Source organism: Bombina bombina, chromosome 4 (genome assembly GCF_027579735.1).
Source record: "Bombina bombina isolate aBomBom1 chromosome 4, aBomBom1.pri, whole genome shotgun sequence".
In the NCBI taxonomy this organism is placed as follows: domain Eukaryota; kingdom Metazoa; phylum Chordata; class Amphibia; order Anura; family Bombinatoridae; genus Bombina; species Bombina bombina.
In genome coordinates, this window is record NC_069502.1 from 858722279 (window position 1) to 858740374 (window position 18096).

General features: G+C 38.4%; 1 protein-coding gene across 1 annotated transcript in view; it reads left to right on the forward strand.

Annotated features, from left to right (window-relative positions):
- LOC128657311 (zinc finger protein 862-like) overlaps positions 1 to 17732 on the forward strand; it is a 52457-nt gene extending 34725 nt beyond the window's left edge. Inside the window, exon 6 of the mRNA XM_053711603.1 lies at positions 15059 to 17732. Within this exon, the coding sequence (XP_053567578.1) occupies positions 15059 to 17213 (2155 nt within the window). The 3' untranslated portion in view covers positions 17214 to 17732. The remainder of the gene's footprint in view (positions 1 to 15058) is intronic.
- Positions 17733 to 18096: the final 364 nt, after the last annotated feature.

The following is an 18096-nucleotide window of genomic DNA, read 5'->3' on the forward strand; positions in this document are numbered from 1 at the left end:
AAAATGGAAAAGTGCTCTGGACACTAAGGGGTTAAAAAGAAAGATAATCCCTTTATTACCCAGTCCCCAGTTTTGCATAACTTTTACCTCTGTGATTACCTTGTATCTAAGCCTCTGCAGATTGCCACCTTATTTCAGTTCTTTTGACAGACTTGCAATTTAGCTAATCAGTGCCTTCTCATAAATAACTCCAAGGTCATGAGCGCAATGTTATCAGTATGACACACATGAACTAATGCCCCCTAGCTGTGGAAACCTGTCAAATGCATTCAGATTACTAGTAGAAGAGTGTCTGTTGGTAGGTATCATATATTTATTTATATGACACTCTGTAGCCTAGCTTGGGCATTTTTTAATGATATATTTATTTGATATATATAGCCTTGGGACATTATATTTATTTTTAATCTCCTTTAAATAGTTTGAGTTTTTATTTTTTACTGCACATTGGCCTTTGGGTCTACGTGCATTGGGATAGCGCACTTGAGCCCTCGGGATCGCCCATGTCTGTGTTTTATCGCACACTTAGTTAGTGCACATGTGCCTCTAGTATGCGCACGTTGGGTGTTCGTGTGCTAATCTCCCTTTTAATAGCTTAGTTTTCAGTCTGCCCTTCTATTGTGCTAAGCTTTGTCCATGCTTTGGGTGTGGAATCTACTTGTCTCCTGCTTTTATTTTTGTTTCAACTTAGCTTAGAACCCTAAGTGTTATTAAGCTTCTTCTGGAGGTAGTAAGTTTACCATTTGTCAAGAGCTTTTTTTTTTAAAGGGACAGTATAGTCAAGGTTAAACTTTCATGATTTTAGGCAACTTTCCAATTTGCTTTTATCATCAAATTTGCTTTTTTTTCTTCTGGTATTCTTTGTTGAAAGCTAAACCTTGGTAGGATCCTATGCAAATTTCTAAGCCCTTGAAGGTCCCTCTTATCTCAGTGCATTTGGACATTGTTTACAGCTAGACAGCGCTAGTTCATGTGTGCCAAATAGATAACATTGTGCTCACAAGCACTCACTGGACTTGATACAGGTGAAATAAAAAGTGTTTTATTCCATATAAACAAGTGACGTTTCGGGGTGTTCACCCCTTCATCAGACCAACGGAAACATCACTTGTTTATATGGAATAAAACACTTTTTATTTCACCTGTATCAAGTCCAGTGAGTGTTTGTGTTATAACTTGTGTGTGTGTATATGTGTATATATATATATATATATATATATATATATATATATATATATATATATATATTGTGCATATATGTATGTATATGTATGTGTGTGTGTGCAAATATAGATACAAATATAAATATATATATATATATATATAGTGTGTGTGTGTGTATATATGTATGTATATGTATGTGTGTGTGCAAATATATATATATATATATATATATATATATATATATATATATATATATATATATATATAGATATATATAATGTGTGCGTGTGTGTATATATGTATGTATATGTATGTGTGTGTGCAAATATAGATATATATATATATATATATATATATATATATATATATATATATATATATATATATATATATATATATATATATAATGTGTGTGTGTATATATGTATGTATATGTATGTGTGTGTGCAAATATAGAGATATACAGGGAGTGCAGAATTATTTGGCAAATGAGTATTTTGACCACATCATCCTCTTTATGCATGTTGTCTTACTCCAAGCTGTATAGGCTCGAAAGCCTACTACCAATTAAGCATATTAGGTGATGTGCATCTCTGTAATGAGAAGGGGTGTGGTCTAATGACATCAACACCCTATATCAGGTGTGCATAATTATTAGGCAACTTCCTTTCCTTTGGCAAAATGGGTCAAAAGAAGGACTTGACAGGCTCAGAAAAGTCAAAAATAGTGAGATATCTTGCAGAGGGATGCAGCACTCTTAAAATTGCAAAGCTTCTGAAGCGTGATCATCGAACAATCAAGCGTTTCATTCAAAATAGTCAACAGGGTCGCAAGAAGCGTGTGGAAAAACCAAGGCGCAAAGTAACTGCCCATGAACTGAGAAAAGTCAAGCGTGCAGCTGCGAAGATGCCACTTGCCACCAGTTTGGCCATATTTCAGAGCTGCAACATCACTGGAGTGCCCAAAAGCACAAGGTGTGCAATACTCAGAGACATGGCCAAGGTAAGAAAGGCTGAAAGACGACCACCACTGAACAAGACACACAAGCTGAAACGTCAAGACTGGGCCAAGAAATATCTCAAGACTGATTTTTCTAAGGTTTTATGGACTGATGAAATGAGAGTGAGTCTTCATGGGCCAGATATAGATGGCTGGATTGGTAAAGGGCAGAGAGCTCCAGTCCGACTCAGACGCCAGCATGGTGGAGGTGGAGTACTGGTTTGGGCTGGTATCATCAAAGATGAGCTTGTGGGGCCTTTTCGGGTTGAGGATGGAGTCAAGCTCAACTCCCAGTCCTACTGCCAGTTTCTGGAAGACACCTTCTTCAAGCAGTGGTTCATGAAGAAGTCTGCATCCTTCAAGAAAAACATGATTTTCATGCAGGACAATGCTCCATCACACGCGTCCAAGTACTCCACAGCGTGGCTGGCAAGAAAGGGTATAAAAGAAGAAAATCTAATGACATGGCCTCCTTGTTCACCTGATCTGAACCCCATTGAGAACCTGTGGTCCATCATCAAATGTGAGATTTACAAGGAGGGAAAACAGTACACCTCTCTGAACAGTGTCTGGGAGGCTGTGGTTGCTGCTGCACGCAATGTTGATGGTGAACAGATCAAAACACTGACAGAATCCATGGATGGCAGGCTTTTGAGTGTCCTTGCAAAGAAAGGTGGCTATATTGGTCACTGATTTGTTTTTGTTTTGTTTTTGAATGTCAGAAATGTATATTTGTGAATGTTGAGATGTTATATTGGTTTCACTGGTAAAAATAAATAATTGAAATGGGTATATATTTGTTTTTTGTTAAGTTGCCTAATAATTATGCACAGTAATACAGTGAGTGCAGAATTATTAGGCAAATGAGTATTTTGACCACATCATCCTCTTTATGCATGTTGTCTTACTCCAAGCTGTATAGGCTCGAAATCCTACTACCAATTAAGCATATTAGGTGATGTGCATCTCTGTAATGAGAAGGGGTGTGGTCTAATGACATCAACACCCTATATCAGGTGTGCATAATTATTAGGCAACTTCCTTTCCTTTGGCAAAATGGGTCAAAAGAAGGACTTGACAGGCTCAGAAAAGTCAAAAATAGTGAGATATCTTGCAGAGCGATGCAGCACTCTTAAAATTGCAAAGCTTCTGAAGCGTGATCATCGAACAATCAAGCGTTTCATTCAAAATAGTCAACAGGGTCGCAAGAAGCGTGTGGAAAAACCAAGGCGCAAAATAACTGCCCATGAACTGAGAAAAGTCAAGCGTGCAGCTGCCAAGATGCCAATTGCCACCAGTTTGGCCATATTTCAGAGCTGCAACATCACTGGAGTGCCCAAAAGCACAAGGTGTCCAATACTCAGAGACATGGCCAAGGTAAGAAAGGCTGAAAGACGACCACCACTGAACAAGACACACAAGCTAAAACGTCAAGACTGGGCCAAGAAATATCTCAAGACTGATTTTTCTAAGGTTTTATGGACTGATGAAATGAGAGTGAGTCTTGATGGGCCAGATGGATGGGCCCGTGGCTGGATTGGTAAAGGGCAGAGAGCTCCAGTCCGACTCAGACGCCAGCAAGGTGGAGGTGGAGTACTGGTTTGGGCTGGTATCATCAAAGATGAGCTTTTGGGGCCTTTTCGGGTTGAGGATGGAGTCAAGCTCAACTCCCAGTCCTACTGCCAGTTTCTGGAAGACACCTTCTTCAAGCAGTGGTACAGGAAGAAGTCTGCATCCTTCAGGACAATGCTCCATCACATGCGTCCAAGTACACAAGTGTATATATGTATGTATATGTATGTATGTGTGCAAATATATATATATATATATATATATATATATATATATATATATATATATATATATATATATATATATATATATATATATATATATATATATATATATATGTTATGGTTTAGAAAAGGGAGAAATGACTAGGAGTGTAATCCTAGTTATAAAAAGACAGGGATTTCAGCACTCTATACGAGGTATACCGAAAGGGCAATTTCTACGACTTCGTAGAAATTGCTCGACAAAAGAAAGATTCCTGAAGCATGGCACAGACATGCAAAAAAGGTTCTTGGACAGAGGGTATTCCAAGCGAAATGTAAAAAAGGCATTTAATAATGCTGCACATACAAACAGAAATACACTTCTTGTACAAAAAGAAAAAACAATAGATTCAAAAATAAGGCTGGTCACAGACTACAACTGTCATTGGAATGCCTTAAAGGAGATTCTGGCCAAGAATTGGAAAATTCTTGTAAGTGATGTGGGAGTATCAAAAGAAGTTGGGGACTATCCAAACATCACAGCTAGACAAGCTTCCAATCTGAAGGACAAGCTCGTAAGAAGCCAATATAGGTCTGAACAAAAACAGACAAACTGGCTCACAAGACATAGGTCATCTGGTAACCACCCTTGTGGTCGATGTGTGGCATGTAAATTCATGGTCAAAACGAAAGATTTTGGCACCCTTACAGGGAAAAGATACAAGTTAAAACATTTTACTAACTGCAACACAGAAGGAGTAATTTACCTACTCTCCTGCAGCTGCCCACGTTTCTATGTGGGAAAAACGAGGAGAGCCATAAAAGACCGAATCACAGAACATCGTGATGATGTAAAAAACAAAAACCAGAAGAGTAATGTTGCAAAACACTATGAACTGGTACACGACTGCAATCCTGACTCTCTAAAATTCATTTGTATAGATAGAGGAATTACCAATGGCAGAGGAGGTGACAACGACAAGGTCCTCCTGCAGAAAGAATGCAGGTGGATCTTTGAGTTGGGGACTCAACTGCCGGAGGGTTTAAATGACAAACTTGACATGGCCTGTTTTCTATAGGACAGCAAAATTTCTAGAAAGCCCATTTCAAAAACACTTTTTCCTGGACATTGATATATATGAATTGCGTTTTGAATAAAACTACATAATAACTATAGGTGTGAGAAAACCTTATATGTATCCAGATAAGCTATTCAGGTATAGGAATATCTATCTAGAGTTACACTGCACTTAAAAACAGAGGTTATCTGCAAAATGATTTATTTTCCCCTTCTTGTTTAATTAGAATATTCTATGTATAAGTATGCAACATATATTCACCTCCAGCAGGGGCGCTATTACAAAATGCTATAAAAAGGGACTAGGTAGTCCTTTCAATATACCGCCCTGACGAAGCCCGGTCTGTCTATCAGCCCTGCGGGTGAAACGCGCGTCGGCATTGGCTAAGCCGACTGGCCTACGTGGTGCACGCTACTAACACAGCCTCCAGACCGCATGGTTGATGGTACCTGCGGTGAATACAGAAGCGCAACAAATGTAACTTGAGGATCAGATGAGTAACGAGGACGCATCTTGCCACAGCGATATGTCTGAATGAAATAGCAAGGTCGTATATGTTATATCATGGTTCACTAATATGGACTGTATCACGGTCACATACAATTACGGATACAATTGCCCTTTACCTGTGAAAACTTGCATGTTTAAGTTGATCAGTGAGCAATATATTTACAAAGAAAGTTCTGGGTACTGCTATAACATTTGCCGAGGATAGCAACATTGTTACCTATATGCTACGCTGGCCTCATAGTAACAACATTGTGAACTGCTTTTCTTCTTGCTTGCTACAAATCTTCTTTGCATGCAGCCTCACTTGTCAGCATTTCAGGATCCCAGCAATACTGAGGAAATATCACCTACTGTGCTTTATGCTATAACCCTCTACTTTTGCTTACTTTTTCCTACTGCAAGCTTTGCATGAAGAGCTAACAAAAAAAGCACTAAAATGGCACACACTGTCTGTTATTATTGCCTATAAATGTCGTTCTACATGCATATTGTTTAATTCAAGAAAGCCTAACTTAGAGACCACTTAGATCCTGGTAACAATTACCATTTTATGTACTGCCCGGTATTATACTCTCCTTGTTTGGAGTACTGTGAGCAGTTGGGTGTAGTGAGTCTAAAAATAAGGCTTTATTTTCTTGATTATATATAAAAATACGCTATTCATTGTATACTATATTGTGACTGTGACAATAAGTTGTGACTTGCTTCTGTCTATGATACCCCTATCTGACCTCTTGGATCCCACTTTCTCATACCTGCCCAGGATATACCTCTTCATAAGGGGTTCTGTGTGCAGCAGGGTGTAGAGGTCCTATAAAGGTATCACATACCAATCCTACTAAGCTTTGGCTGCCTTTCTTCTCTGTACAAGCTGTGTACCCCTGACCGGTCAGGTTTTGAATACAAACTCTAGTATGTATATAAGTAACTTTTGTTTTCTTTTTAACTTCCTATAAACGAATGTGATACAGTGTTTTGTATCTTTCTCATCTGGGGAGTGGTGTACTTACAGTTGGAGGATTTCCCTGTTCACAATTGGATTAAAAATTTACTGTTTAAAAACGTACTTTGGTCTAATGAGCTTTATTTTTTTAAAAAAGAGTGCTGAAATCCCTGTCTTTTTATAACTAGGATTACACTCCTAGTCATTTCTCCCTTTTCTAAACCATAACAAATAATTTTAAGGGTCTGCACCACCACAATTATTATACTGACAAAACTAGGAAAGTTATTGTCAGCTTGGAACTTCATATAGTAGCTCTTAAACAGCAATTGCGTTCCCTCTGATAAATTTTTTGTATATATATATATATATATATATATATATATATATATATAGATATATATATAGATATGCTCAAAGAAAAGAAAGGACTAATGATAATGATTCAAAAGTCAAAAAATGGCAAGGCCACACCAATGCAAATCTGTAAACCAATCTTGTATTTATTGTGAGAACAAAAGTAACACTTTCCACCATTTATTAAGACCAAATAGATGCTAAGTATCACATCACATATAATATAATAAAGGTATAAACTCAAACAGATAGCTACAGTGTAAGAAGCACTTAGTGCATATAGCACGCTTCCAAACAAGCTTAAACTGATGAACTCATTTAGCAGTGAAAATAGGAGCACTTAGTGCAACTGCACGCTCCAAAAGTTAGTAACAAAGGTATGATTTTTAATACTTCGGTGCAATTGTATAAATTGTGGATCAATCCCAAAGGAATTTTACTTGTATGCAGCGGTTGATGCAATAATGTAACCCTGGTTGCAAAAGTACCTTATGACTTGTGATCCGTCCACCGGTATGAGGAAAGCTGTTATCGACACCAATTAGTACTTTTGTAATGTTCCTTGAAATTTGAACAGAAAAGTTCTGTAATAAAGCTATGCAAGGTGTGTGTGTGTGTGTGTATGTGTGTGTGTGTATATATATATATATATATATATATATATATATATATATATATATATATATAATATATACACAAAACACGGAAGGGGACTGCACTCACAGACTGGACTGGGTACACATCCCATGACCCTGCAGTATGTTCAGCCCTGGGTGCTCAATAGCACTCTCAGGAAGCTGTGCTATCCCGAGAGTCATAGGCAATTAACCCCAGACAAGTCTGGGTGCAAGGCCCATAGGGGAAATTACAAAATAAATTAATAGAACACACAGAGAAAGTTCAGCACTCACTTTTAATTTATTTTGTAATTTTCCCTATGGGCCTTGTGATATAAGTTTTTAATTTTTTTTTTTTTTTGGCACAAAAAAAGTGATAACATTGGTAATTTTCATAACCGGAGATTCATAAATCCACCAGACTACAATTGGGAATCAAAATGTAGTGACTTTTTGCACAAACGTAATAGACAATGGAGCCTATTTATTAATTGGCGAGGGGATATGATCAGATATTGCGGATCATGTCCGCCGCACATTGATAAATGCCGATAGTATACGCTGTCTGCATTTATCATTGCACCAGCAGTTCTTGTGAACTGCTGGAGCAACCCTGCCCCCTGCAGATTCACAGCCAATCGGCCACAAGCAGGGGGTGTCAATCAACCCAATCGTATTAGATTGGGTTGGCTCATCAGAAACACGGGCATCAAGTTCCATATGGAGCTTAATAAATATGCCCCTATGAGTTCAAAGTAGCATGGTTTTATGAGTAATAATGAAAAGTATATATATATGGATACTAGGAGCTAAACACCTTTATAAGGAAATGTCTCAAATGAAATCCCACACCATATCTCTGATAATATTCTCAGAGCGTCAGAGGCATTAAATGTGTGGGGGCTACCAAATGTTTACGAGATAAATAATAGAGAGTAAAAAAAAAAAAAACACTGTATGACACTCACAATATTAACTGTATCCATGTTGAGGGAACAGAAAATAAAACTTAACTTTTAGTAACTTAAAGGGACATTCCAGTCAAAATATAAACATACATAGATTAATTACATCTTTGAATAGAAACATATTTGCAATATACATGTAATAGCAAAAATGCTTCTAGTAAAAGTTATCACTGTTTTAGTGTTAAAATATTTCTCTGCACGTGCATGTTAAACATATCTAGATATTTTTACTGCACCCACATTTTAAATATTGCAACTGCTCAGATCATCAGTGGGGCTTGTATCATGTCAGCAAGTAACAAATTGAGGCATTGCCAGATGGTACAAGCACCTTAGGCTCTCTGATTAAGTGCTGTGTTTAAAATGCTGGTGCACGGTGCATACTTAAATACACTTTTGTAACAGCTATAGCTTTTATTAGAAGCATTTTCTCTTGTAAGGTGTATCCAGTCCACGGATCATCCATTACTTGTGGGATATTCTCATTCCCAACAGGAAGTTGCAAGAGGACACCCACAGCAGAGTCTATGTAGCTCCTCCCCTAACTGCCATATCCAGTCATTCTCTTGCAACTCTCAACAAACATGGAGGTAGTAAGAGAGAAGTGGTGAAATGTATCTCGGGTCCATCTGTCCAAAGGTATGACCTTTCGCAGCCCAGATTGGACAATTGTAACGACAGATGCCTGCCTTCTAGGTTGGGGTGCAGTCTGGAACTCCCTGAAGGCTCAGGGATCGTGGACTCGATATTCAATGCTCTTCAGGCTTGGCCTCATCTAGCGACAATGAGGTTCATCAGATTTCAGTCGGACAACATCACGACTGTGGCTTACATCAACCATCAAGGGGGAACAAGGAGTTCCCTAGCGATGTTAGAAGTCTCAAAGATAATTCGCTGGGCAGAGATTCACTCTTGCCACCTATCAGCTATCCATATCCCAGGTGTAGAGAACTGGGAGGCGGATTTTCTAAGTCGACAGACTTTTCATCCGGGGGAGTGGGAACTCCATCCGGAGGTGTTTGCACAATTGGTTCATCGTTAGGGCAAACCAGAACTGGATCTCATGGCGTCTCGCCAGAATGCCAAGCTTCCTTGTTACGGATCCAGGTCCAGGGACCCCAAGGCAACGCTGATAGATGCTCTAGCAGCGCCTTGGTCCTTCAACCTGGCTTATGTGTTTCCACCGTTTCCTCTGCTCCCTCGTCTGATTGCCAAAATCAAGCAGGAGAGAGCATCGGTGATCTTGATAGCGCCTGCGTGGCCACGCAGGACTTGGTATGCAGATCTGGTGGACATGTCATCTTTTCCACCATGGACTCTGCCGCTGAGACAGGACCTTCTACTTCAGGGTCCTTTCAGCCATCCAAATCTAATTTCTCTGAGGCTGACTGCCGAGAGCTTGAACGCTTGATTTTATCAAAGCGTGGTTTCTCCGAGTCAGTCATTGATACCTTAATTCAGGCACGAAAGCCTGTCACCAGGAAGATCTATCATAAGATATGGTGTAAATATCTTTATTGGTGTGAATCCAAGGGCTATTCATGGAGTAAGGTCAGGATTCCCAGGATATTATCTTTTCTCCAAGAAGGATTGGAGAAAGGATTGTCAGCTAGTTCCTTAAAGGGACAGATTTCTGCGCTATCTATTCTTTTGCACAAGCGTCTGGCGGATGTCCCAGATGTTCAGGCATTTTGTCAGGCTTTAGTTAGAATCAAGCCTGTGTTTAAACCTGTTGCTCCACCTTGGAGCTTAAATTTGGTTCTTAAAGTTCTTCAGGGGGTTCCGTTTGAACCTCTTCATTCCATAGATATCAAACTTTTATCTTGGAAAGTTCTTTTTTTGGTAGCTATTTCCTCGGCTCGTAGAGTATCAGAGTTATCTGTCTTACAATGTGATTCTCCTTATCTGATCTTCCATGCAGATAAGGTAGTTCTGCGTACCAAACCTGGGTTTTTACCTAAGGTGGTATCTAATAAGAATATCAATCAAGAGATTGTTGTTCCGTCTTTGTGTCCTAATCCTTCTTCAAAGAAGGAACGTCTATTACACAATCTGGACGTGGTTCGTGCTTTAAAGTTTTACTTACAAGCTACTAAAGATTTTCGTCAAACATCTGCTTTGTTTGTTGTCTACTCTGGACAGAGGAGAGGTCAAAAGGCTTCGGCAACCTCTCTTTCTTTTTGGCTAAGAAGCATAATCCGCTTAGCCTATGAGACTGCTGGCCAGCAGCCTCCAGAAAGGATTACAGCTCATTCTACTAGAGCTGTGACTTCCACATGGGCCTTTAAAAATGAGGCTTCTGTTGAACAGATTTGCAAGGCGGCGACTTGGTCTTCGCTTCATACTTTTTCGAAATTCTACAAATTTGATACTTTTGCTTCTTCGGAGGCTATTTTTGGGAGAGAGGTTTTACAGGCAGTGGTACCTTCCGTTTAAGTACCTGCCTTGTCCCTCCCTTCATCCGTGTACTTTTAGCTTTGGTATTGGTATCCCACAAGTAATGGATGATCCATGGACTGGATATACCTTACAAGAGAACACATAATTTATGCTTACCTGATAAATTTATTTCTCTTGTGGTGTATCCAGTCCACGGCCCGCCCTGTCATTTTAAGGCAGGTATTTTTTAATTTTAAACTACTGTCACCACTGCACCCTATGGTTTCTCCTTTCTCTGTTTGTTTTCGGTCGAATGACTGGATATGGCAGTTAGGGGAGGAGCTATATAGACAGCTCTGCTGTGGGTGTCCTCTTGCAACTTCCTGTTGGGAATGAGAATATCCCACAAGTAATGGATGATCCGTGGACTGGATACACCACAAGAGAAATAAATTTATCAGGTAAGCATAAATTATGTTTTTGCTAATGCATGTATATTACAAAATGGCTTATTTTCAATACCGAAATGCACCCATGTGGTTTACAATTTTGGCTGGAATATCCCTTTAATTCAAACACAGTATCAAAGTACTGTGACATAAAATCACTTAAAAGAAACTTAACTATACTCACTGCAGGGAAACACACAGTATTTTTTTATAAAGTATGCAATCCAAGTATATCAATCCATTAAATGTATAATAAGGTGCAATATCTACAGAGTATATACTATTAGACTGTGAAGCCCATTGTGGTACAGCCTTTGAGGTTAAAAAGATCCCTTACTTAATTGACTGGTTTTGTGAAGTCCACAAATGAATTCAGTTGGGCTTATCCTGCCTGCGGAGAAACCTCATTACTGCATAATATTCTGAATAAGATGGTTTAATTTGCTTTTGTGTGTGTGCTGGAAACAGAATATGTCTGTGCCCTAGACCTTTTTGACAATATAATTGTAGTATCTCATCTCTTGAGAGATGAGGATAAGCCCACCTGAATTTCCACATTTGTTGACCACATTAAAAAATAGTCTAGTAAGAGATATTTTTTAACTTGAAAGCTGTACTTGGATTGCTTACGTAGATTGCATAATTTTATGTCACAGTACTTTGGTAGTGTGTTTCAATTAAGTTATTAAAACTTAAAGGGACACTCAAGTTACAATTAAACTTTCATGATTCGGATAGAGCAGTTCATTTTAAACTAACTTTTAAATTTACTTCCATTACCAAAATGTCCACTGTCTTTTTATATTTAAAATTTTTCCGTCACCAGCTCCTATTGAGCATGTGCAAAAATTCACAGAATATATGTATATGCATTTGTGATTGGTTGATGGTTGTCATATGATACGGGGGGGGGTGGAAAAAAACATAACTTTGAAATTAAACAACAAAAAACAACTACTCATCTGAAGTTTAGACTAAGTGCTATTGCATTGTCTTTTTGTCATGCATTTGTTGATTATTTAAATGTACTGTATTTATTGGCACTTTAAGTTTTATGTTACATTCCCTTTACATGGATACAATTAGTATTGTGAGTATTTGTGTGCCATACAGTTGATATTGTTGATTCTCTAATTAGTATTTATAAGTAGTAGATCATATGAAACAAACCTAATTAGATTCTATGTAGAAGTAAGTAAAAATATAGATAAAAGTGAATCCGTTGATAAAGTTAATACACTTGGATTTTGCAAAGGCTTTTGATACAATGCCACCTGAGGGACTGGGAATAGCTGGAAATATTAGCTCATGGATAAATAGCTGGATAAAAGACAGGGAGCAACGAGTAGTAGTAAATGATTCATACTCAGATTGCACAATTAGTATGGTCTGCCAAGGGTCAGTAATGGGTCCTGTTATTTTTTTTAAATGTACACAAATTAATTTGGAGTAAGGATTAAATAGCAACATCTCTATTTTTGCAGACCATACAAATATGTGTAAGGTGATTAGGTCAGTGCAGGATGTAATTGCTTTGCAAGGGGATTTACAAACATCAGAGACATGGGCTGGTAAATGGCAAATGAGATTTAATATTGATAAAGGTAAGGTTCAACATTTTGTATGTAAAAATATGCAGGTTATTTCTCTAGACTTAGCAAAACAAAGGAGGTAAAGGACTTACTTATAGTTAAAAAGCTAAAAACGTGTGCGAAGCAAGGCACTGGCTTCTAAGGCTAATAAGATAATAGCATGTGTTAAAAAAGGCAAAGTTGCATGGGAAGAAAGCATCATTATGTCACTAGATAAATCCCTGGTAAGACCTCAACTTGAGTATGAAATGCAGTTCTGGGGACCAATTTTAAAAAGGGACATTTTAGAATTAGAAAATGTTCAGAGAAGGGCCTCAAAACTAATAAGGGGAATGTAAGATTTAAACAACGAAGAGAGGCTAGCCAAATTGGGTCTGTTTACTCTAGAAAAAATGGTGCTTGAGAGTTTATATAAATCTATTAAAGGCTCATATACAGAGGTGGTAGAATCACTGTTTATTCCAAGGCAGTTGTTTGTGACATGAGGTCACAATTTAAAGGGGCAGTGTACTGTTTTTTTTGTTTGTTTGTTTTATTACCTTTCAATGTGTTTCCAATGACTTGTTATACCTGCTGCAGAGTATAAAACGTATGAGAAATGTATTATTTAGGTTTAGTTTTTCTACTTGAAATAACTGTTTTTGTTATTTGAAACCACAATACATCAAAATGGTTTGAGCTTGCAGGGAACTCAGATATTCATATTATATCACATTCTGTAAACCCACATACTTCTTTATAGTATCTCTGTTGCTAAACCAAAGCCCAATACTTAGGCCTGAGATTCAAAACATCGACAGACCAGATGAGAAACTGCCTTTACCCTCCTCGCAACCTGCACTTTGCTGATTCAAACATATTGCACTGGTGGCGATATATCCAAAGAAAATAAATCCTACTCCCCCTAGCACACCCTATTAACTTCCCCACTGAATGCCTATATCTATGTCACATCTAAGCTAAACTCCCCCTGCTCCACCTTGTTACCGCCTGCCAATACCTACGTCACGCCACACCTACACCCCCCTGGAATGCCCAACTAAGTCCCTGATACCACCTACATCACACCAACATTTCCCAGGAATGCCCTAACTAACTCCCAAATACTGCCTATTGTCTGCAAACTAACTGACTATAATAAAGTACACTAAATAGAAAACCTCCCCATTATAAATATAGGAGCTATGTCACTAAAATTATAAACAAAGTTTAAATGATGTGTCACATAGATTAACTAATGCCGGCTGCTGACCACCAGAGGGCCAACAAAACCTGGAACTGAGCACCGGACCAGAATTAAAAGGGGTGTCTATCAAGCAGAGTGCAGGGGATTAAAAGTTGCTCTTTTAATAAGTGGTATCCCCATGTGCCTCATCAAATTGCCGACAACATGTTTGAGGGTGCTAATCTGGGACACTTCAATTCCTGTCCGGCGCATCTGAAACTGCCCCCATTCCTCCCAGGGTCCAGGTCTTTGGATTCCTGGAGGGAGATTCCTGATGTATATCACCCTTTATGCACTCGCAGTGTGTATCTGAAAGGATTTATAACAGATCTGCTGATTCCATGTTGTAGCAATACACAATAACATACACATTTGTAAACCCGAAGAGGCCTTAGTGCTTGTAAACAATGGAGATGGAAGTTAGCAGGGGTTTTTTTTCCACTGAGGAATAACCACACACGCACATAGCAACGTAGGACAAACGCACACAGAAACATATACATAAAGAAACACAGTAACACCAACATACACTTAGACAAACACACAGTAACATAGGCACAGACATACACACAGCAATATATACATAGACACACACACACTGCAATATACAAACCCACCTACAGTACACACACCGCAACATAGACACAGACACACATTAAAATAAGAGACTTAGATCCACAGATGTGAAAGTACATAGCACTTTATTAGTGTTTAGCCTTGAAAAAAGCAATAGTAAAGTAAACTAATATGGAGTGTGTAGTTAACATATTACAGTGATTGTGGATGTTGTATTCACTAATTTCTTACACATTCTAACAGCGCCACTGTCAGCCTAAGTGCAGTACTTCACACTTACTGTATACTTTTTTTGTTCAATTCCATATTTCTGCTTCCTAGAATACCAAAATGACTGTATTCTTTTCTCTTTTTCTCTCCCCCCCCCTTCCCCTTCCTCTAATTTACCATATTTACTTCACTTCTGTCTTTTTCTCTCTTGCCAGGTGTCCAGTATTCAACTCTCCAGCGGCTGTAGAAATAAAAAACACTATATCTAACCTTAGAAAATTCTCAAAATTGGACTTTCAATCAAAACAGGAAGTGATAAATAATGGAAGACCAATGCCTGAGCTTAAGAACCTATTTCAAACGGAGGCACAAAAGAATAGTACACGGCAGTTTCACATAGAGTGGTACCAGCGAAAAAACTGGCTTTGTGGCTGTGCTATGAAGAATCGTCTTTACTGCTTTCCCTGCCTATTGTTCTCTGCCACTGACAACATTTGGACTAAAGCAGGATTTTGTGACTTAAAAAATCTATCAAGGGGCCTCAACAAACATGAGATATCAGCAACTCACATTCACTGCCAAATCACTTTAAAAACCTTTAGAACTTTGACGATAGATCTGGCTATGAATGAACAGAGGAGATTAAATATCAGCATCCACAATGCTAAAGTAAAAGAAAACCGTGATGTTTTAAAAGACCTTATCAATGCAACCTGCTTCCTAGCCGAACAGGAATTAGCATTTAGTAGTAACGAGGAGGGTGCAAGCTCTTCTTATCATGACAACTATATGGCACTTTTATATGTTTTGGCTGAGAAAGATGAAAAGTTAGCTACACATTTGACATCCACTGTGTTTTCTGGCTCATCAAACAGAATAAAGAATGATTTAATTGAAGCAGTCGCTGATGTAATTAGAAATGATATCAAAAAGGAGATTAATGCAGCCCCATTTGTTGCAGTTGAAGTAGACGAGACAACGGATGTCACAGACAAAGCCCAGATCTCTGTAATTTTACGTTATGTGGCTAAAAGTGAGCTAAAGGAGGCGTTCTTAGAATTCAATGAAGTGAGTGACAGACGAGCACCAGCTATTGCTAATTATGTTTTGGGAGTGTTGAGTAAATACAATTGTGTTGAAAAGCTGGTAGCTCAGACTTACGTCGGAGCCTCTGCGATGGGATCAGATCTTAATGTGGTGCAGGCCAAGATTAAAGAAAAGGTACCTGAAGCTACGTTTATCCTTTGTTATGCACATACATTGAACCTGGTGCTCTCACATTCGGCAAAATGTATGCCTGAGTGTAAAAAATTTTTTGAAACAATTGAGGGACTTGCAATGTTTTTCAGTAAGTCGACCAAGCTCACCCAGCTACTGGATAATATTGTGAAGCGACGTTTACCAAAAGCAGCGCCCTTGAGATGGAGCTCAAATTCTAGACTAGTGCAGATGATCAGCATGTACCAATCTGATCTACGTGCTATGTTCCGGATTATGAGTAAAACTCCAGATGGTTGGGAGACTAACATACTGATTATGGCTGCCGGATATGATCTCTGGCTATCCAAAGCATCAACCTGCTTCTTCATAATGGCATATGATGGCATTTTCACTGAAACAGACACACTCTGTAGTGTGCTGCAGAGTAAAGTACTGGATGTTGGATTCTGCTGTGGCAAAATTCGGGACACATTGAGATTTGTGGAACGCCAGAGACAAGAGTTTGACAGTTTCTATGAGCGATTTGAGCAGAAAAGCGCTACACTTGGCCTGACATACAAGGAAAGAAGTAAACAGCCTATCAGAGATGAGAGCAAAAAAATGTATTATAAGATTCTGGACAATGTCGGTGTTCAAATAAAAGCTCTGTTTAATCATTTTGGTGACCTAGGATTCTTTAGTTTGGTAGATTGCACAAAACTTTATGAAATATCACAACATTTGGATGACACCCGACTGAAGAGCCTATCAAAATATTCAAGGTACTTTGATTTGGTTAGACTAAAGGCTGATCTTATTGGATTGTATAGTTCAGAAATGGTAAGGAACAAATGCAAATCACCCGGACAGCTCCTCAGCTTTTTGGCCCGCAGTGATCTGATGCAGACGGTTCCCGAGGCAACAAAGTTACTCCAGCTGGTGCTAACTATACCAGTTACATCAGCGTCTGTTAAAAGGTCCTCTGCTTTAAAACGAATCAAAACACACATTCAGAATCAGACTGATAAAGGGCGACTTTCATCTCTGGCAATCATCTCTAAAGAGACAGATAGACTTTTAAAACTAAAAAAAAATAAAGAGGACTTCTACAACAAAGTCATTGACATCTTTGTCCAGAAGAATAGGCAAATGGACTTCATTTACAAGTAAAGGTAAACCCCAGGGCAGAACTTGCTGTGATCTGAGAGGTTATAGCAGAAAATGCAACATGTCTGCAGAAAGAATGGGACACATGCAGGAACTGTTGGTGCTTTCTATTTGTAGGACTGCTGCTCATCAGCTTGTTCTCTTCACACAGCGCTGTGGTCTGGCTGCACTGGGTAAGTTTTACTTAACACAGTGCAGCAAGAGGGAAGAGCTGTTATAAGAAAACAGTCAAATACAACAGCAGTTTCTATGAGTGATTTGAGCAGAAATGCGTTACACTTGGCCTGACATACAAGGAAAGAAGTAAACAGCCAATCAGAGATGATTGATGACTGTCATTAAGGGATTTTTTTTCAACCCTATCCTTTAGCCTTTCCTAGTTTGCAAAGTTGTGACTCCTGTAAGAAGATCTTGTGTTGTGAGCAATGCTTCTTTGTTATTACTACATGTTTACCTTATTATCTGATGATAGACCACGAGCAAAGGAAACATATTTATTAAAGATAAGTTTTAAAAACAAAATTACTTTTTTTTTTTTTCTCTGCAGCTAATTTGCAATACAATTTTAAGCTGCTGCAATATATTATAAAACTTTCAAAATTGCTTTATTCTCCAGTAAATTAACATATTCACAGCTGGTGCTTTAATTTAACTGCATAATTTTACAACTTAATTTAATTTCCAAACGACCAGCAGAATTTTTTTCAATCTCATTGAAAGAAAGTGAAAAAAGTTCTGCCTCTGGGAAGTTAAGACCATGCACTATATATTTTCATTTGTGTTGAATGAGTATAAATAGTGGAACTGCATTTGCCTATATAACGATAATTTAATAAGTTACTTACCTGTATGTGTGTGTTGCAAAGAATGCTAATATGAAATCTGA